We start from the raw sequence: 21,423 nt of genomic DNA on the forward strand, positions 1-21,423 counted from the left end.
TCTTGTTTTAATTGGCAGAAATTCCTCAGAAACCTTCATCTGTGGAACACCCTCCCTAGTTTGAAGGAGTCTGATGTTTCCCTTCTTCCCGAGATCCTTCCCTCATGAGTTCAGTTTCAGAAGCTTTCCATTCCCCTTAAAAACTAAAAATAACACACATCCCCAATTCAGTGCTCATTTATAGCTGTCAGAAAACAACTCTAACAGCAGTCCAGGAAAATCTGGCTAGTTCCTGCAAACTTGGAAAAGTGCAAGTGGAAACCTGAATTTCTGTCACAGCCACAAGGCCCAGTAGAGCAAAAAGCCTCTGTAAAGGTGCAAGTTCCCTTTCATTAAGGTGCCAGCACTACTCATTGCCCTCAGCTAGAGCAACAGACTGCAAGGAACAGGCAGCAGGAAATCTACTGCAACTGGAGGGCCCCTTCACCCAGGTCCCAGCATCCCTCGTGGCTGTAATTAAATTGTTAAATAACCACCAATTGAGTTCCAGTAAAACATCCCCATTTGTGCAGGGATCCTGTCTACCACACTTCAACCTTTCTCATCTTACTAATTCCCCACAAGATAGTAAAGTTTTTTATGAATCATCCTTCTGATGTTGTGCTGCTGAAAAAACTGAAAGTGAAGATCTATTACTGAAATACATCTTTAGCAGTATTTGACCTGCTTTGTGAAAATCCCTTTCAGAAAGGATTTTAGAAGGATTATGCAACCTTTGGTTTCCCAATAATAAACTAAGAATTGTATTTCAGAAGCTCACTTCTGCTGCAGTTTGAGGATTGGGGGCAGATTGTCAAAGGAAGTGAAACTGTGTAAAGCAGGCTTTATTTCTTACAAAAATAAGGGGGAGGGGGGTGTAGCCAGAAATATACTTTGTGAAAATACTTTGTGATATCTGGATTTAAATTATTTTCCTTTAGAGAGCATTTATGCATTCAGTAGGTGCTGGACCAGAAGTGAAACCAAGCCAGCCTAGCAGACCCATGGCAGCCTTCTAAGGTAACAACATTTTTGATATATGGTAGTAGAATTTTTGGGCACTTCAGCTGGATCCCAATTGCTTCCATATACACACTGCTACTTTTTATGTGGCTGGTAAGGCTGCTGGTACTCTTGAATTACAATGCTGTCTGAAGTAAGGAACATTAGCATCAGACTTCACTACTCGGGTGCACACAATACCCATCGCTTGCCTCGAGGCCGGTAAGGACTCTCTGGGCCTGTGTGCACCCATGTGCCTTACTGGCCTGACCTGCCTTGCCTGGGGCCTCTACCCACAGCCCTGCCTGTGGCCCAGGGGCTCCATTTCATCTTGGCCCTAGTCCATCAGTCCCTGCCAGAGCTTTATCAGAGACACGCCTACCCCCAGCCACAGCCTGGGCACCAGCCTCATTGATCCCTTGTCCTTGGGCTCACTTCTGGGCTGACCCTGACACGCCAAGGACCTGCCCCAGGATCGCTGGGATGTGTCTGACCCCAGTGACTGTCACTGGACCGGAGCTGTGGACTGACTTCCCAGCTTGACCTTGGACCTGCTTCATCACCATGATCTTGTCTGATGATCTGGGCTCTAACTTCCTCCAGCCTAACACCTCTGGGTCTGCCCTGCTGACCTAACTGGGACACTGTGGGCCCTAGCTGGCAAGGCTCTTCCCCTGTCACGCCACCTTTTATATGCTGATTTTCATCTGAAGCACCTGAACTGTGACACAGGCAGATCACCTCCAGAGAAGAGAAGAGAAATCTCTGTAGGTCTTGGCCACCCTTTGGCCAATGTCCCATTCAAAACCCTCCTGGCCATATGTTTCATTGCAAATCATGGAGTTACATATTTAGGCATAAAGAATGCAAACCTATCTACATGAGATTCCCACGTGAAATCAGAAGAAAGAGCTATTTTAAATTGTTCTCATTTTGCACAGAAAACAAATTAACAGCAATAATCAAAATAACAAAATGCCTGTGTGAGCTCCACTGGTGGTCTCTCCTCTTGGTTTTTTCAGGAGCCAGGGGGTTTTTCTTGTGGTATCCAGATTTAAATAAAAACCAGGGAAAAAAAGTGTGAGCTGTACATTGCTGATTCCACACTTAACAGGTACAAGTAGGTTTGTTGACCAGTCAGGTAACAACGCTTTAGGATTGTGAGGAATAAAGTGTTTATTCCTACAAAGCATACTACAGTTCTCTAATGAAAGGTATTAGAAAAGCCTTGCTATTACTGCTTTTAATGAAGAGTGACATACAGTGCATGTGTTTGATCCATTCTGATTCTGTTCCCTGACGTGCAGCATTTTTTCTTTCTTCCCAAGATTTTATTTTGGCCTCAGAATCTCATTAACATCTAAGAAGTGTTTGTATTTTGGCTTCTTTTCTAAGTACTCTCTAAATGTAAAATGAGAAATAAATGAACAGAGGAGATGGCAAAGAGGAGTAAACAGAAATGCAGGAGGGGAATGCTCCAGTTAGCAGGAAGGAAACGGTGGTGAGTCTCCAGTGCTGTAAATCAGGCGAACAGCGTTTCCCGCTTTTGACCCACAGGAGGAGGAAACTGCCCAGCAATTAGAGCTGTCAAAGAATCAGTCATGTGAAATGCTCACAAGGATCTCATCTGCTCCCATCAATCCAGTTTTGAGGTTAAGTTCACTAAGGTTCACCAGCTTTACTCCACTGATGAATAGATGCAGTTTGGTAGAACTCTGCAGTATGGCATCTGATGAGAATTATGAGATGGGAAGCTGGCTTTCTACAAATGCATGTGAGAACGTCCCAAAGCCTTGTCCAGACCCTCTATAATCAAAAGGGGTTAAAGATCATGTCAAAGACAAAGCCGTGAAACTTATTTATCTTACTTGTAGTAACGATAAAGCAATAAAGACAGGCACCTAGAAATCTAAGACATGAGTCATATTTGCTGCTAGAGACTTTAAACCTGTAATCTTTTCCACTCTGTTTCTCTTTAGATTGAACCTGGGGGATATCAGAATATAGTACTTAGATCTACTTCAAAGATAAATAACAGAGCATATATTCTTTAGAATATAAGGGTTTGTATCTAAAGGATTAATTCCTCCCTTCCTCCCTGCCATCCATGGTGCCCACATGGCAGCCATACTCCTGAAGTCTGGCAGGTAAAAGCGTGTGTGCAACACACACACAATGGATTCCAATACCTGTTTATCAAAATAAATCAAGAACTGATTTGTTTTCAGAATGTGGAGGGGTTTTAACCACTTAGGATTAATTACATGTATAAATAATCAGCCTGTGCAGAAGCTGAATCCAAGAAGGTCAATGCCATGGGGTTAAACAGGTGGGCCATAAAATACATAAATACATGTTGTGGGTAATCAAGACAGGAGAACATGGTGAAAAGGCAGCCAGGTTGTTATTTGTGGAGTGAAGCTACATACAGCTCACCCCGGGAAGGTGACACAACTCCTACACACAACTACATGTACTCTGCAGGTTTTTAAGTGCATGTGTATTGTACTGCAGAAGTTATGTTTAGGGAAATTTAATGGTATGGTTTTCCAAATCAGAACCACAGACACTAGTAATGAAAATGAAGGCAACTAGCATGATTCTGCATCAATTAAAAGGTTTCAGTACCATAAGAAAACCCAAAATCTTGCCAGCAATTCTAAATTAAGACCCTGTCCTTTCCTTAAAACTCAGATGTGACTATATTCAACTCTTTCTCCCCCTGTGTGAAAGAATACCCTTGTAAAATTTTGCACAAATATATATCAGTTATCAAACCCTGAAATTTCACACCTGTTGGCAGCAAAGACAATTGTAACTTTCATGTTACTCTGCTTTCTCTTTTGCTAATTAACCAAGGCTATACTGAAATGCCCCATGTATCACATAAATCCGGAAGCAGAAGGTTGATATATCCCTTGCTGAAAGAAAAAGTATGTGCCTAACTGGTCTCTGACAGGGTTCTGGAAGTCTCTATTTGCTGCATGTGCAACAGTACACATTAACTGTTCACAAAATGGGTTCAGAGAAGTACAGGCCAGGCCTGCTCTTATGGCTGTAAACAAGTTTGAACTCAACCATTTCAAAGTTCCAATGTTCTCAAAAGTTATGATAAGTTCTTTTACCTCTTATTTCTAGCCACGGCTGAAATGTCAAAATACAATGGGAAAGACTGTTCTGTGGTATTTCCAGCTGGGACTTGAAGTAGGCATGTAATAAATCTCACAAAGAAAGTCTGTTCTTGTAAGATTTCCACCACAGTTGTGTGGACTCAAGAGGTTTGAACAAGCTTTCTTTAAGCGTTTGAACTTTTGGCTGCTTATCTGAACCATTTGTGGCTGCCCATCACTGATCTATGCTTATTGCTGAAGTGTGGCTTGGCTTAAAGTAGTTTTAAAATAATTGTTCGGGAAATCACACATGCAAAAGTCCATACACCTGGGAATGCCTGTTTCCATTCCATGAAAGAATTCTCATCTTTCAATAGACACACACGCCTCTGTAACGAGGGAGAGACTTCTGATCCTAAAACCCAGTCCCTGAAAGGCACAGTAAGAAGGTAATGGCCAAAGGCCTGCCTCTGCAAAGCTACTGGCTGCTCTTCTACTCCACTGACTTCCACCAGAACCACTGCCACTACGTGTCCCCACGCACCCGAGTTATGAGCTATGAGAGAACCTCAGAAGGTCCTGCACATTCTAGCACGCAGCTACCTTTTCCCTGAAATAAGCTGTTCCTTCCATTCTCTCTGTGAATCGAACTCCAAACCCACTGCTGGCAGAAGTGATGGTTCATGATGCCAACTACAGTAGCAAGCATTTGGAAGGAATTAATTTGTACACTTACATAAGCTGAGAAGGGAACAGAATCCACTCCTCACTCTCTGACCCCGGAACGTTTGTGGTAAGAAAAAACACCAGCATTTTCCACATTACCTGCTTCAGTTTTATGTCTTATTGGTACACATAAATATGCATAACAACATTCCTCAGTCGTAACCTCTAGCTACAAAGACTACTTTTAATTCTGCTGAGGATAAAACATCAATGTAGAGTAACAAAGGAAACCCTGGTGCTAGGTTCTTCACCACGTGCATGTGCTGGATGTAGTGGGACTGCACTAGCCAGTAGTGGCTGGGCCAGCTTTTTCAAGAAAGATGTCTGAGGACAGCATTTCTTTTTCTCTCTTACTGGTAAAATACCACTTTAATAGCACTGCACAGAGAACAGCTCTACAAGCTAAAAATCCCCACCCCATACAAGGCAGCACCATTCCCCCTGCAGCACTGAGACCCATACATTACCTGGCAAGGTTCTGTCCATGCTGTGCAAGAGCTACGTCACTGAGTAAACAACAACCAGGAAAAACAAGTTTAAACGACAACAACAAAGATTTATTATTATATTTTTTTATTCTTTAGAATTTATTTGAGTTGACTGAAGGCTAGAAAGCTTGCAGGCCTACAGGCCTCTATCCTTGCAAGAGATCAGCCTTTTAAAAGGTACATGACATACCAGGTACCTATCCTACTTGGAGTTCCCCCTCCTCCTCTGCATCTAAAACATGTGGAAGACATTCTGAGTGTGTCTGAAGTGTCTGGAAGACATTCTGAGTGTCCAAACTAAGGCATCACCCAAGAGCCATGCATTCCAGCTTTCAGAGGCACTGTCACACAATGATCTAAATAAGGAATCCATGAAGTTATGAATGCAATCTTCAGCTTCAACAATAAATTAGATTATCTGTCTGCCAAAACAATCACTCAAAGAAAAGGGAGATGCAAACAGGATTCTACAGAGTGAAGGCTCAACTTGGCTACAGATGAAATTGGTATGTAAGCATCCACAAGAGGGACCAAAATACCAGGCTTTTCTTAGCCCATGCTTGTAAGCCTGTTAATGAAAGCATATAAATATCACTACTGAACAACAGCTCTGAGGCCAACCCTACAAACAAGGTAAGTCACCAGTTTTTATTGCTTTCATGCAGAGAATCTGACTCAGTGGAATAAAAATAAATACATCCATGTAGAAAAGCCTGCATCAACCTTGCCTGAGTTTATGAAGTTGTTTTCCTCTTTTCACAGCTACAGGACAATTGTTTTATGGCTGGAACTTAAACCCAGACAGGCCTCGAACCTTCATCACTTTAAAAAAACAGTAGGGAAAATTTGGAGTCTGAATCTTGAGACTCAGGGCTAAGCGAGGCACAATAATAAATCTCAGCACACTCAGTATTTTGGGAAGTTCAGACACAGAGCCAATTCTAAATCCAGATGTTTGGCCACAAATGCACATGCTTGCCCTTTCTGTGCATTCCTATATCTAAGAAAAACTCAAGATGCCCTTGGGATCATTTTTGGTTTTGTTTGTTCTTGTCTGTTTAGCAGATGAAGGATAAACATGGAAAATAAACCAATTGCTTTCATGGCTATGCAGATGTGTGTTTTTAATTCTGCTGCACCTAAGCTGTTTTAGAAGATTTGGTAGCACAAGAACAATGAGAAGCCTTACCCTGTCACTCCAGTCTGTGAGGAACCAGCTCTTTGCACAGGGCCCCATGTCACAGTTCTCAATGTCACTGGGCCGCAGCTTCATGTTGCACTCCTCGTCATCCACGGTGTCTCCGAGGTTGCTGACACACTTCACGTCTCGCGTCCGCTGCCCCACCCCACAAGGCACCGAGCACTGCAACGGAAGGGAGCCCGCATCACGACTCTATGCAAGACCTGCAGCACTTTAGCAGGGAGCTGGGATTCCTGCTGAGACACCCACAAAAGCTATGGAACTATTCTAGATTGCTGGGAATAGGGAATAAAAATGCATTAGTAGTAGTCTCAGTCTGTGGTATTCTACAGTATATTCTGCAGATACATTGGAAAAAGGTAAAATTAAACCCTATTTTCAACAGGCCATACTGAACCTCACCAGAATGAACTGCTAGGATTCGAATAGCAGGCTGACATACAGGTATGAAGCAAGAGAAATGCAAAGAAATACAACTCCTGAATCCCTCTTACAAGTGAATGCCGCCTTCTCCTGCCCTCTTCAACCTCAGAGAACACTGACAGCTATTGATATCTCTGCCTGATGATATGAAGCATCCAGATCAGAAATCAAGATGGGAAGATAATTGTCTCCTGTGTAGGTTTGAAATGTTTTGATGAGTCCTTTAAACACTCTAGAATTAAAGGGGAAAATCACTAAGAATTTGAAGATTAAAGACTGCAGTACCTGCATGCCAGGGCACCTAGCAAAGCTTCCCAAGGCAGCCTCCTAGATTTTCCTTTGCTTTCAAATGCTTAGTTATGTCTACTATGTTTACGTCAAAGTTACTTATCACGTAAAGTATATTCCCTACAGCAAGACATCTCACAGACTGCAGATTGCAGCTATTTCTTCAACTCTTCACCGCAGAACACTGGCAAAACCTCAGACTAGATGTGCATTAAATGGCAAAATACACTTATTTTCACTTATTTCCAGGGCTTTTCACACTCCACTTCCCTCTTTTAACAAATTTCATGTGTGATTAGTGATACCTGGAAGAAAATTCATACTGTTTTCTGAAGTTTTATGCCCTAGTTAACCAATCATACTTACTGAAGTCCACTCTGTCCTAATCTGCCACTCACTACAGATCTTCAGCTGGCAAGTGCTGGTTGTCTCTGGTTTCTCCAGGTGCTGGCAGCGGTACTGCTGAACTGTCAAGGTGCGGTTGGCATACATCTGCCGGCACAGGATCTGCCGATGCTGCATACCGAGGCCGCATGTTTTGCTGCACTCCGACCACTCCCCTATGTCCCAGCTAAAGAGGGATGGGGAAAAAAGAAAAAGACATTTTTTCAGTAAAGATTTCTCTAATACTAAACTTCCCATGTGGGATGATGTGGTTCTGATGCTGGTGGAGAATCTTATAAAATAACATTTAAGCCACTGCATGCGTAACAATGCAGGACAGTATTACACACTTGTAACCAATCTACCTGGAGTGGTTGGCAACAAAATGGTTTCAAGACATATTACAGACACTAATTAAGCCACTACCAGCTGTTTTGGTTTTTAAAAGGGTCTCTCTATAATATACATTATTACTGTAGTGACACCCCCCAGAATTTTTCTACAGCAAAGGCTCCAAAAATGGACAATACCACAAGAAATTACAGAATGATAAGCAATGAAAAAATTTAACTTTAGAAATGCAAAAAACCTTAGCTGTATGTTTCTCATTCCAAGATTCTACTGTATTTCTTTAATCACTTTTGTGTAATCACATCATTTTCATTCCAAGCATGAAGACATACACAAACAAGGGAAGTGTATTTTAGAACTTTTTAGGAGAGAAAGCAAAATCTCTGTAATATTTTAATAAATATTTACATGGTTTTGTTTATATTTTTGCTGTTAAGCAAATGAACAGAATTAATACAAGCTGATAGAAAGAAAGGAAAATGCTTGGTGAGAGAAGGCATCTCCAAGTAAACAGCTTCAGAAGTTCCCAAGTATCTAATATGCCCATTAGAAACTTCCCAGGGATGAGGAGTGGCCACTTGCTGCTCAAAAGAGAACTGAAGAATGTAAACTCAAGAGAAATGGGTAACACAGCTGCCAACCTGAAATAAAGTCGCTATAATGGCAACAGGGTTTAACCCTTGTCTGTCCTTGGCACACAGCCTGGGTGAACTGGCTTTTTTTTTTTTTTTAAACTATTTAAAAGAAGTTGCTTGGCCAATTTTTAAGCAATGGTCTCCTGATGGCAAGTGTCTTTTTTAGAAGGAAATCACATAACATCTAAGCTAGTTTTATTAGTGAGCTGGAAACAAGGAATACCACTTCAGAATCCAATCTTCACACTGAAGAACTACTGAATTCCAGGACAAAGAGGTCATGTTTCTAAGGGGGCTGTTGTGAGCACTATCAGCCTAATCTCATCTTTAAACATGACACTGTGGAATGACAGGTGAGTGCTACAGCACACTGACCCTATGTGGAGTGTTAACCTACAGAGCCTCTTCTTTAGACAGGTACAGGCAGAAGCCTGTCACTTGAAAAAAAAAAGAGACCACATACAGTGTTCACACCCAAACAATCACAGGAATTTTGAGAAGTTACAACACTCACTTGTTGCCAACTTCCCTTTTGTCTTTTCTGAATGCTATTGCTCCCTGTGAAGGGGGAGAAGGCCATCAACCTAAGGAAAAAATACCCACTACCCTTTATGACACAAGAGCACAGTACTTAGCAGTTCAGCCTTGTTTCCCACTTAGAACAGCCTCTCTCACATGCAAAACCTCAACGGCATTGGCTTATTTCACTTGACTTCATTAATATCTTACAAAGCTGGACATGGGAAGAGGTTGCAGGCCTCCTCTTCTGGAATGGGTTTGGTGCTGCTGTCACAGTAGCTCTCAGATACCTCCTCGTGAGTGATTCTGTTGACACAGTGGAAAACTGGGTACTGTGACCCTGAAATGAAGAAGAAAATGAGGTGATGCGGAAGCCATCACAGTAGCACCCAATACTGATGCAGAAAGGAAAAGCCTCATTTGACAACAGGAAATACAGACTAAGATTTAATCCCAACGTTTCCAAAGGTAAGGCAGACCTGAATGCTATACTGTTTGTGCTACAGTATTAAGGGAAGTCCTTCAGATCCAGAAGGCACAGCATGGCGATGCAGAAAGGCCAAGAGAACACCGTGTGCAGAGGGTACCAGCATGAAGTATTCAGGCAATTTAAAAAATGCAGCCAAGCAGCCACAACACAAGTCTGAGAGAGGGAAAAGTCTAACAGTCATTCTGCTGTGGTTCTGGAAAGTGACTGAGCCTCCTTGCTTTAGAGTTCCATGGTAAGTAAGCACATGAAAATACTACCCACTTCACCTGGCTTGCTTATGGGTTAAACATTACTGCAGATCACAGACTCACTAGAAGTCATTCCTCTCCATGTTTAATATTTGCTCTTTAAATATTTTTCACACTGGAGCAGAAAACTAGAACTGCACTTCTTTGTATTACAATTGCAATTTGACTACCAAAAGGATGACAAAAAGCCATGGTGCTAACAAGCCCTCTTGTATTTGCTAAGTACAAAGTTGGAACACTGACACAGGAGCCAACCAGGAAAGCTGCTCTGCTAGACCTGATCATCAAAACAAGGAAGAAAACCTCAGGGATGTGAAAATCAGGGGCAACTTTGGCTGCAGGGACCATGAAATGGTAGGGTTCGGGATTCAAAGAGGAGGGAGCAGGGCAAAAAGCAAGACCACAACCCTGAATTTCAGAAGAGCAGACCCAAACAATCCCACGGGATAAAGCCAAGAGAGAAGAGGGGTCTGGAGAGTCGGTTGGTATTCGAAGACCACCTCCTCCAAGCTCAAGAGGGGTCTCTCTTGACAAGTAGGAATCAAGCAACGGTGGCAGGGGGCCTGCACAGATAAGCAAGGAGCTCCTAACTGAATTTAGACACAAAAAAGAAGTACCAGTGGTGTTAGAATAGGCAGGTGATCTCAGAGAACTAGAGAGATGCTGCCTAATTGTGCAGGGATAGTGTTAGGAAAGGCAAGGCCCACCTGGAGTTGAATGTGGCAAAGGATGTGAAAGGCAACTCTGCAAGTATATAAACAGCAAGAGGAAGAGTAGGGAAAAATTCTTTTTAGTCCTTTTTAGAAACACATTCACAAAACGTCCACTCAAACTAATTAGGAGACAAATGTTCTAATGTATATGGCCTGTTGAGAGTCAACTGAATTCCCTCACTGGTATGTCCTTTTTATAAGCCCTGATTTTTATGGGATGGCAATGGGTGGCTATGTATAGTGCAAAAGATTTTGCTTCTATTATCACAAAAAATTATTCTTCCAAATAATTGCCTGGGCTATACATTATTGAATTCTGTGACTACAAGTCTCTTATGGCAAAGGCTAATCTGGCAAGCTTGAAGTAGCATACCCATCACATCCCAAAAGCTTGCTAATTACCAGCATCTTTCTCCCTTCTGTCCCACTTCTCCCCTATGAAAACCTCAGTTTTCTGAGGTTACGGTATTGCTGTTCCAGTAACAATATGCCTGAAAGTGTTCCTGTGAAACCTTCCCATAAAGGTCAGAAAACCCAGCAAAGACACAAAAAGCACTGAGGGTGTATCTGGAGAGGCCAAATGGAAGGACAGAATGTCAAAGAACCCTAAGGAAAGCAGCTGTGTTTCAAGAGCATGAGAGAGTAGCTTGCCATAAAATCCTGAAATCTTTCCTCTCAGAGGTAAATGCCACAGAGTCCCTTTTAATTTACACACTTAGTATTTCATATTTTAATGTTGTTTGTAGTGGTTTAAATGTAAGTAGTACTGCCCTGGCTTTTGCTTGTGAGATAAGAGGAAACACTGGGCCCAGCCATGCTTTGTGTATACAAGGCCCACTGAACACTCCGTGGTTCCCCTGCCCCCCTCTCGTGTGCCACCTATTCCCGAGGCACAGGATGCCCAGCACTTACCTTTCCCACATGTAGCAGTGCACTCAGTTTTCCCAATCTGTTTCCAGTTGTGCTCTCGGGTTTGCCTTGGTGGCTGCACAGCAGGCACCTGGTTTTCTGGCTGATGAGAAGGAAATCTTCCTGGCTGAATAACTGGAAACGTTCCAGCTGACTGTCCGGTGAGAGTGTCTGGCTCCCTATGCAAATCCTCATCCTCATGGTTTGTACTTTCTGGCACCCCTAACTGACCATTCAAGGGCTCCCCTGATGATGAACAATGACAAAAAATACAATAATGAGCCTCATTTGCAAGTATCAGTCTACATTTTCATCCACTAATAATGCACAACTAGAGCATCATTAAACTCAAAAGCAGCTATAATCTGCTATGCACAGAGCTCCTAACAGCGTCCTGCAAAGACTGCGTTGTTTTCAATTAAGATAACCAAGTCTCAAGCAGCAAATACATTAAAACATGAAGAATCTCCAAGCACACTGTAGAGGTAATGCACCCAGTCTCAAGATTGCCAAAGCGTTTGGTTTGGTTTGGTTCTTACCATGCCCTGTACCTATCCTGTGCCTCCCCGTATCACCGCGCAGCTGCTCCTTGTTACAGACAGACTGCAAACACACTTAGAAATCCATCAAGGAATGTCATCAACCTTAAAAGTAGGACTAAACTCACTTGCACATTTTCTGCTGTCCTTCAGAACTTCACACCAGTACACACAGACATTACCCACAGCTCAGTGAGGAGCACAAGCCGTCTAGATTCCAGCTTGGGAAGGCAACAGTTCTGTGTGTGATCCTCTCCACTTGGGAGAGGAAAGTGAAACTGTGAAGAGTTGTTTTAAATTATCTCAAGTTCTGAAGAGAAAAGTCACATTCTATTTAGTTTCTGAGACATGGTTACAACACTCCACATTTTAACACATGTTAAATGGCATGATTAACATTTGAACAACACAGCTGTTACTGAAGGCAGACATACGTGACCAGATTCTCTCCTGCAGTGTAAATAATCCCTTTCAGTATTAATTCACTTAAATTACCAAATCCACACAGACTTCTCTTTCAACATGTAGGGTGAAATTCCAGGCCTCTCCCACATCAATGTCAGCATTTGCACTGAATTTAATGGTGTGAATTTCTCCATTAGCTTCCTGGGCAACAAAATGTGTTTAATAATAGGAAATAGTGGCATTTTACCTGGCCTCCTGTGAGTAAGCAACTGAGGACTAATGACATTGTCTCCTGGAATGATATACTCATAATGTATACCTGGGTTAGGCTGCTGATGTATCATCTAAAAAGAAAAACAGCCATATAATCACTTCTTCCACTTGTTATATTACTGATGCTTTAAATACGTACTTGAACTGATCAACTACATAACATCATTTATCATTGGTCAGGCTAGAAACAACAGTTAATGACTGTCTCCAAAAATTGCAAAAAAAAGTTCCTTGTTCCTGGAAAAAATACAAATTTAAACTGATCTAGCTTGTGATGGCAGAGAAACTGTTTCTCTAACCCTTCTTTGAAAAATGTAAAATGGGCAGCAGAGGGTCACACCAGGTCTTGGCAGCAAAGAGATGGTCCTGAGGTCACCAAAATGTCCTCAGACAGAAGAAGCATGACAGATGCCTGAGGAAATATAAGCAAGGAAGAAACAAAGCAGAGCAAAATAAATACCACAGACCCTACAAATTTAGCTGACTGCTTTTTTTAAGGTTTATCAGTTGTACTTGAGCAGAGCACGCACAGCCAGCACATCCCAGTTACTCTGCATGTACCATCTCACAGATCAAACTCTTCTTTCATCCCTGTGCAGCTACCTCTGCTGACTCTCTGTTGAGTGGTGCAATCAACTAGCTAAAATTACTAACACTGTGCTGCCTTCACTGTAATTTTCACTTGATAAAGATCAAGAGAAGGGATTACAAAGGCCCACATAGCTGCTACAGCAGCTGAAGAGCACCCATGCAACCCTCCCACACCCCTCCACATTAATTTTCAACTGAATGAAGATGTAAGTGCAGACAGGCTTCCACTGCTTTGCAGCTCCCCAGGACGAGCCCATCGAAGGCTCTTTCTGGAACACAGGCAGGAGCCATGGCTCTCCTCCTTTAAATGGGAAAGTGAAGCCGAGCGGTTTCCGAGCGCTGCTGCACGAGGCCCTGTGAGCTGGCATGAGCACGCCTCTGAAAGCTGGAGACTTCTGGTGTGCTTGTTCAAGCAGTTAGGCATAGTGAGACCTGAGAAACTTTACAAAAGCTTTGTAAAACTGTCAGTGGCACGCCCCATACCCAACTGCTTGTACTATGCTGCTGAGAGCCTGAGCACACTCACACCAGAAACTCAGGGATGCTATCAGCTGCTGATCTCACTATTTAGCTTTGATTACCTCAGCACTGCTTCTACTGACACTGCTGCTTTACAAGTCCTGAAGTCTCTGGGGGGATTGGTCTGGTAGAAGCCTCAGATTACACTTCAACTTAATGTACCTTTTTTAAAAAGCAAAATGAAACCAAACAAACACCAAACCTGACACTAGTTCTTTGGTCCTGACAAACGACTGGCTGAGAAGAAACAAGTCCCGCTGTGCCGATGGCTTTCTGACCCAGCAGAGCACACTCAGGCTTCAAGGGTTCCCTAAACTCGTCACACCAATCAAATAACACCAACTAGGGATTCAGCCCTTTTCCCTTGTGTCAAAATCACTCTTGCCTTGCCAACTATAATAACTGTTCCTCTAAACTGTGTCCCTCAGAGATCATTCTGTTTTCTAAACCATCTCATCATACATTGCCTGTAATATTATTTTTTCAGGGTCAGTCCTTCCCACATCTTTGGGAATATACCTTGTTAAAAAAATTAAATACCTTTGTTATCCAAAAAATACACCCTCTGTTTTTGGTCGGGAGAAAACTGAGCACTGTGAAGCTGACTTCAGTAAAGAGTACCCCCCATCTTCCAGAACCAGGACCCTGTTCTTAGGATGGCTCCAGTAACAGCTCTCCAATGGTTCCCATAGTTTTTCCATCACATTTCTCAAAACAACTGACCGGCACATGTTACAAACAGCTTAACTAATGAAGTCCCTATGAATATGTTGTTACAGCTTTCCTGCAGGAGAACAACTGGAGTTACACAATAGTTTTGCTCTGAGTTAGCTGACCTAAGTCTCTGTAGCAATGTATACTTCACACTCAGACAGAACTTGTACCTTGCTAATTATAACCTGCTCTAACTTAGCATTTTTGGAGTGCAAGACAGAAAGCATTATCTGAGGAAAAAGAAATAGAAAGCCATTTGGATTTCCCATCTGCAAATCTCTTCATTTTTCCACAAAGGCCATAAAGATGGTGAGCATGGATGAAAAGAGAATTAGATGATTCAGGAACTGCCAGACAAAGTCTGAAAAAAGACATCTGTATCTGCATGGCTACAAATTTCAAACCATAAGAGAGCCTGTGTCATACTGATAATTGATTTTGTTTCATCTAGCAATATCCATTTTTATCTTCCCACACTGTATTGAAAAACACACTTAACAGCTTAAAAGGAATTGCATTATTCCTTCTATCTATAAGAAACATCTCAGATAAGAGCCCAGTATGTGGCAATCCACCGTAGCAGCCACAGAGTGAACTGATAAAGCTCTGTCCATCATGCCAGCTTCATTATACCCACTGCAAAAGTTAAAAAACCCCAGAGACTAAGCCTACAGCAAAATATTAAAATATAGCCAATTTAAGCTTAAGGGTTTTTTTTAAGGTATTACTTTAGAAATATCTGTTTAATCCATTTCCTGATCTTTCCCTCTCTGGGTCATTACATATTAGCCATCAATCAGCTAACAATAAAAACACCAAACCTCAGCTCACAGCATCCTGTAACTACACAACGACCCATGTATTTTGAAAACATGGAGCCTGCAATGCAGCATCTAGGAGCCCAACCACTTAATATTCCAGGCTTCTGCCTGTCTTACATTGCAATCAATCAAATTATCCCAAAAGAAGAAATGCTTGCATAATTATTACACTGCTTTACTAACACATCATGTAGGAGATAGGGAATAACTTGGCCAACATCTAACTTTTCCCAGCTGAGCAATCAGGGTAGTTACTATTCATTTTTCTATGAAACAACCCAGCACACTCACTTTTCCATCCCATATTGCACTTAAAGGCAAAAAAGCTGTAGCTGGATGAAACAACCACATCATCAGTTAATCTAGTTTTCTCAATGAATGGGTTTTACCACGTGAAAGTAAACAGAACACACCATTTATCTTTGAATAAGTTGCAATCAAGCCCAGTTATATTGTTTATCTCAATATGATGCAGTAAAGAGCTGTCCCATCTGAAGCAAAGAGCTTTTTCAGTACGATTTCCCCCTTAGCCACAATTTGTCTCCTCTCTTCCTTTCTCTAATGGCTGTTATCTGTGGTCTCCTCACACAGCTTCCTATGAAAACTGCCCTGCTTCAAATCCCACATTCTACAGTATTCTGGACTTAGGTTTCCTTTGAAGAAAGCTGAGATGGTATCACTTTGTGAAAGACTTTGTCTGATTTACGCATTTGCTTCAGTTCACTGTAAAATTAAACTACATCCAATTTGCTTGAGTAGGAAAGTAGCTGGAGAAAATCCAGTACACAAACCCCCCCAGACATTTGTATGCTTTCTCTCTATTTTACTGAACAAGTGAAATTTGTTTTACTGGATCAGAAAAGCCTTAGAGAAAAAGGCCTCCTTGTTATTTAAACTTCCTATGATCTGGAACAACATGGGAGCAACAACAAGCAACAGTAAACTTCCAGAGTTAAAGGAACAAAATCAGTGATGAAGTACTGGTACCAAATGCAGTTTCAGCATTGCACAATAACTGAACAGTTGCTATTTCTGTAGGAAGATTAATCTAAATACAAGAAACTTACATAGACATCAAGGACTTCATTTGTTGGCCCATCAGCTAAAAAAGACTCTCCTGCAGTGCTGGAGATTTCATTTGGACGTTTGTAAGTGAACATTGTCCCACCACCTTCGTATCTCCCAGGTCGATCAATCGCCCAGTTTCCATTGATGATGGACCGTCCTGATCGACTCCGCAGCGCTGTAGAGGATGGGGACAGACAAACAAGGCCTTTGCTCAGAGGACATCACCTTCACTGGTGCCAAAGCAAACCCAACCCAACCCCCAGGTTGCACTCTGGTGTTAAGGGTTCTGCAATGTGGGGACAGAGCTGTGCAACTGGTAAAAGGATCAGCAGCTGTGCAAAAATACTCGACCTTAGAAAACTGTCCAAACACTTGGCATGTTTATGCTGCAAGAAAAGAAAGGTTTCCAGGCTATCTTTGGGTTGTCTTTCTCAGGAGTTTCTCACAGGTTATCAAGTGACTCTCAGCCAGCCAGCAGCACACATGGAGGCCGAGGAAGTGGTTTCCCTTCACTTCCTTCCCACTGAACTGACTATTTTCTGATTTAGACAGAACAAAACACAGAGGCAGATATAGAAAATCGGTACATTACACAATGCAGAAGCACCAAACAATTTAGGTACACATGAATATCCTGGCTTGCCAAATATTCCAGTTATTCTTCATTAAGCCCTTTGGCCACTCCCTCCATTTCCCTTTCAGAACATCATTTCTTTTTTGCCAGAACATCTGCAGAGCCCTCATCTGCAGCACTGTCTGGAACGATGAGCTCTCTGAAAATGTCAGTAGGATCTCTTGTATAAGGAAAAGTAACTTTGCAAGTCAGGTACTAGCCAGGGAAGGATAAAATATGGATTCAGTGTTCTGTTGTGCAGTGCATTCCCTTCGCCATTATGGACAAGTAACTGATTTCCAGGTGCCTCTATTCCTTCTTGTTCCTACTTCTTCTGTCAATGTGGCTATGATTTTAAGCCCTTAAGGTCACAAGTCCTGCCATGTACATGAGCATAATTTAATGGAATATCACAGTTATGTATTTTAAAATATAATAATATCTTGAGGCTGAAACCACATCAGATGTTGTTTAACTACACAGGAAAGGCATGACCCTTTCTCTACAGGCTCTACTCAATTTTATTACAAACAAATTTGCTTTTAAATATAGACTTTAAACCAGAATGAAATCTACTAATATCCTTGGCTGAATATTGCTTGGCAATTTACTTTTTAATGCAAATTCAAGGTTGAGGACCCAGTTATTCCAGAGACTGTTTCTTCTTTGTCCTGTCACAACAGCTGCAACACTCACATTAAAATGCTCTCAGCATTATTCACGTTTATTTATCCTGCTGGGAAAAGCTTTAAAAGCCTACACGCACCGCGTACAGGATGGGGAATTGAATTTATGCTGTTAACTACAAAGTAATACACATTAGAGATTAAACTGAAATTGTTCATACATATTCCAGACATCTGAATATGCTGAATTAATCAATAGAAGCAGTCTTTCTGCTTTTGCTGCAGGCCTCACAGTGAAGAACCTATCAGTGTGACTCTGTGGTGTGAAGCAGTAACAAAATGTCAATATAAAAGCATATTAAGATTAAAAAATAAGACAGCAATTAAGAACCACACTGCAAACATTTAAAAAATATAAATTATTGATTTTAAGTGCAATACTACTGTCACATTTGAGAAACCACATCCATCACTTCATTGCTCTGCAAGTACCCCCTCGCTGAAAGAAAACTGTGTGTATTGAGAAAATTCCATAGTTACAGATAAAGATGCAGGCAAATATAGACATATGGATTTACAATCAGTTATTCCAATTCAAAACAAAAAATAAGAGGAAGTAATAGCTGTTGAGGGGAACATTTTAGTAAGAGTCAAGAAGGGACTGAACTGATATGAGTTTTTTTTCACTAATAAAAGTAAATAGCTGCAAAGGAGCATCCTGATATTTAAGGTTTGAACTTTGTAATATCCTATAGACACTAAGCTAAGACTTATACAGACCTAAACAGGCAGTTTATATTTGTGACAATATAATTATGAAACACCTTATTGTTGGCCACTACGAAATACCAGGGACCGGACAGCTCACAGAGCAGGCTCTGCAACCCTGCTAGAAGGCTTAGCTGATATCCAGGTTTAAAGAGAATCTCAGTATTGAAGAACTGGGAACAGAACATACTGGGATAGTGAAGCTGTCAGCGTCCTTGCCTTGTTAAGCTGCAAGATGCAATGTTTTTTTTCCCTATGGGAGTGGTTGTTGCTGACTAACTACCTTTAATTTACTTAATGATGAAATTGTTTATAGAAGAATATATTGTGGCTTTGATAGATTTTGTATAAATAGCAGTTGGATACCATCATGTACTTATGTCTTCTCTAAGTTCTTAGGTGTTAATGCAAAAGCAATGGTTCATTAGACTTAGGAGTCTTCAAGCATCAACCAACCAGAATGTTCAGTTATGGTTGTGATTTCCATCAGCTCACATTAGTTTGCTTTATAACACATGCAGAAACAGAGGTAGGCAATACCAATATACTATCTAACTACTGCACACAGACTTGCAGTTTTCTGGGGCTTTACAGTCACACTTCTGGAGAGCTAAGGACGCAGCAAACTATTCTGTCAAAGTGGGGAAACAAATGATATGAGAACACATGTGTGAACCATGGCCAGCAGTCTCACAGTATGGAACACACAATACACTGAGTCAACAATGAAAGAGCCTATTGACCACTACACCATACCTAGAGATACTGTAGGTCATACTGTACAACCAGTAAGCTGCTTACAAGTACCTCTGATGCATAAAGAGAAAAAAAAGCCAAATGTCTAGAGACTAAATCATCTACAGGTTTAAAATAATGAAAGGCACATTAGTTCAGTAACTCCTTTCCCAAAGCAGAGATATTGCTGATTATCAGAACATACCTCAGGTACAGAACATTTAGGAGAAACCTGGCACACTTCTTGTGAACTGAATTATGTATTACTTGCCTCTGACCTTTTGAATTCAATCTCCTACTGAGGTCATGGCAAAGCTCCCACAGGACTCTGAGCTTAATTCAAGAAATATTAGTAGGGTAAGAACCTCGTAATCAGCAAGAATCAAATTATCTTTAACAGCCTGATCCTACAAAACCCTTATTCTAGAGCCAACTGGGAGTATTAGAAAATGGTCAGCAGTTCACTGTCTGGGCCCTAAAACAGTATCAGATTGTATACTCGACCTGAAGACTGTATCACTGCAGGTGGGACACCTTCACCTCTTGCACAGCACTTGGTTTCTTCACTGGCAGCAAAGACAGCTCAAGGGTACAGATCTCCCACGACAGAAACGGCGCACCTTGTAACTGCACAGAGCTAAGACAAAGCACCGCTGGACTTCCAACCATTTCAGCAGTTCAATGCCATTACCAAGAGTAAGCTAGACCCTGTGCTCTTTCCAGTCCTGTTTCAAAGCCCAGGAACCAAAGCCTTCTGCACAAGTAGCCAAATTTGATATCCTTGTTACACGACCTAGTAAATTTGGATCGATTTGAAGACTGAGAACATGATATTCAATGTCAGAATGAAAACATATTACTTAGTGGTAAGATAGAATAGGTGGATGAGAACTCAATTGAGCTGACAGGATATTTACCTTCAACCTCTATTACTGAATCTGCAGTTTCATACCACAGATCTACACTATGTATAGATGCCACAAAACAATCTTCACTACTAATACTAGATGAGCGAGCTGATATCCAGCTCCATCACAGTTTATTTACTTTTTGCTATTCATCTTGCTTGGCCACTTCTCTAGGATGCATCCAGCAGGTGTAACGAGAATAATGTTGCCAGTTCTAGTTCAGTTTCTGGGCAATTTTCTTTTCTAGGTCTCATGCAACCTCCAAGTGCTGAGACATTGGGAATGCAGCTTCTTACAAGGACATACTGAAAATAACTAACATGTTTGTTAAGAGACTTCTTAAAGACCTCATCCTCCTCCCAGTTTATGGACTTCATTCAACATTGAGTTTGGTCCAAAATAATCTGACAGTACTTTAAAATACTTAAAGATTCTCTGGCAATGTCTGCTAGTTTTCATACATTTTTCTTCTGTGTTTGACTAAGTCACAACCAAGTCCAGTACTAATGAACTGATAAAGCTAAATCACAAAGGCCTTGGTGCTTCATCAGCTGTACTCTGGGATCGATCTACAGTTCAATTCTGAGTTATGTGCACAGATGTGTCAGTGACTGTAGCTCTGCATTCACAGAAGACAAATTACTGTCAACTTTTCCACTGGTTTGTTGCCAGGAGGAGAAGTGCCATCTCTGAACTTGCCTTTTAGATTTCTGACTACCTGAGCCCACTGGTAAAAGCGGTTTCGGATCAACCCACCACCGCAGCAGCACGACTGTAGAGGGGCTGGAACTTTGGAAATAGGGAGTTCATGAAGCAGATTAGGTGACACAAGTAACCAGGTTAATTAAAGCAGAATTCAAGCACTTTGGCAATTCTTCCACTGCAATTCAAAAGCACTCCTTATGAATTGCATTTTGGGTTTAATTTTCAGGTTTTATTCTATTATTGCTTCCCCTCCTTACAACTGCTCTCATAAAAAGCTTTTTCCCATTTTTCAAACAGGTGTTTTTGTGACTGATGCCTTTTAATATTATTATTCATAAGTACAGAATTTACAACACTCATATGACTCCCATGCTTTCCACAGGGAGTAAGTTACACAGGGGCAACACTCCCAAACACTGAGATATGACTAAGTAGCTTACCTGGAGAATACAATTCGTTTCTAAAGCATTTATTGTAGGACACACTAATATTTACTGAGAAAGCACATGAAAGAATAAGAGGAAACAACAGAGATAAGGTTCATCTTTATGCTAGTGGTATGTTTACGAGGTCTCTAGCACAAAAATAAACCTTAGTCCTCTTTACCATGATGGGCTTTATTGAAGTCAGGAAAGGGTGGTGGTGTTAATGGCATGCTGTTAATTGTGTATG

General features: G+C 41.5%; 1 protein-coding gene across 1 annotated transcript in view; it reads right to left on the reverse strand.

Annotated features, from left to right (window-relative positions):
* THSD4 (thrombospondin type 1 domain containing 4) overlaps positions 1 to 21,423 on the reverse strand; it is a gene marked incomplete at its 5' end in the record, with an annotated part of 228,208 nt that overhangs the window by 10,034 nt on the left and 196,751 nt on the right. Inside the window, 6 exons of the mRNA XM_084268361.1 lie at positions 6,495 to 6,668; positions 7,584 to 7,788; positions 9,317 to 9,446; positions 11,470 to 11,712; positions 12,658 to 12,754; positions 16,396 to 16,571. Coding sequence (XP_084124487.1) covers positions 6,495 to 6,668; positions 7,584 to 7,788; positions 9,317 to 9,446; positions 11,470 to 11,712; positions 12,658 to 12,754; positions 16,396 to 16,571 — 1,025 coding nt within the window. The remainder of the gene's footprint in view (positions 1 to 6,494; positions 6,669 to 7,583; positions 7,789 to 9,316; positions 9,447 to 11,469; positions 11,713 to 12,657; positions 12,755 to 16,395; positions 16,572 to 21,423) is intronic.

The sequence above is a fragment of the Gallinula chloropus genome, assembly GCF_964237585.1.
Source record: "Gallinula chloropus genome assembly, chromosome: 9".
In the NCBI taxonomy this organism is placed as follows: Eukaryota; Metazoa; Chordata; class Aves; order Gruiformes; family Rallidae; genus Gallinula; species Gallinula chloropus.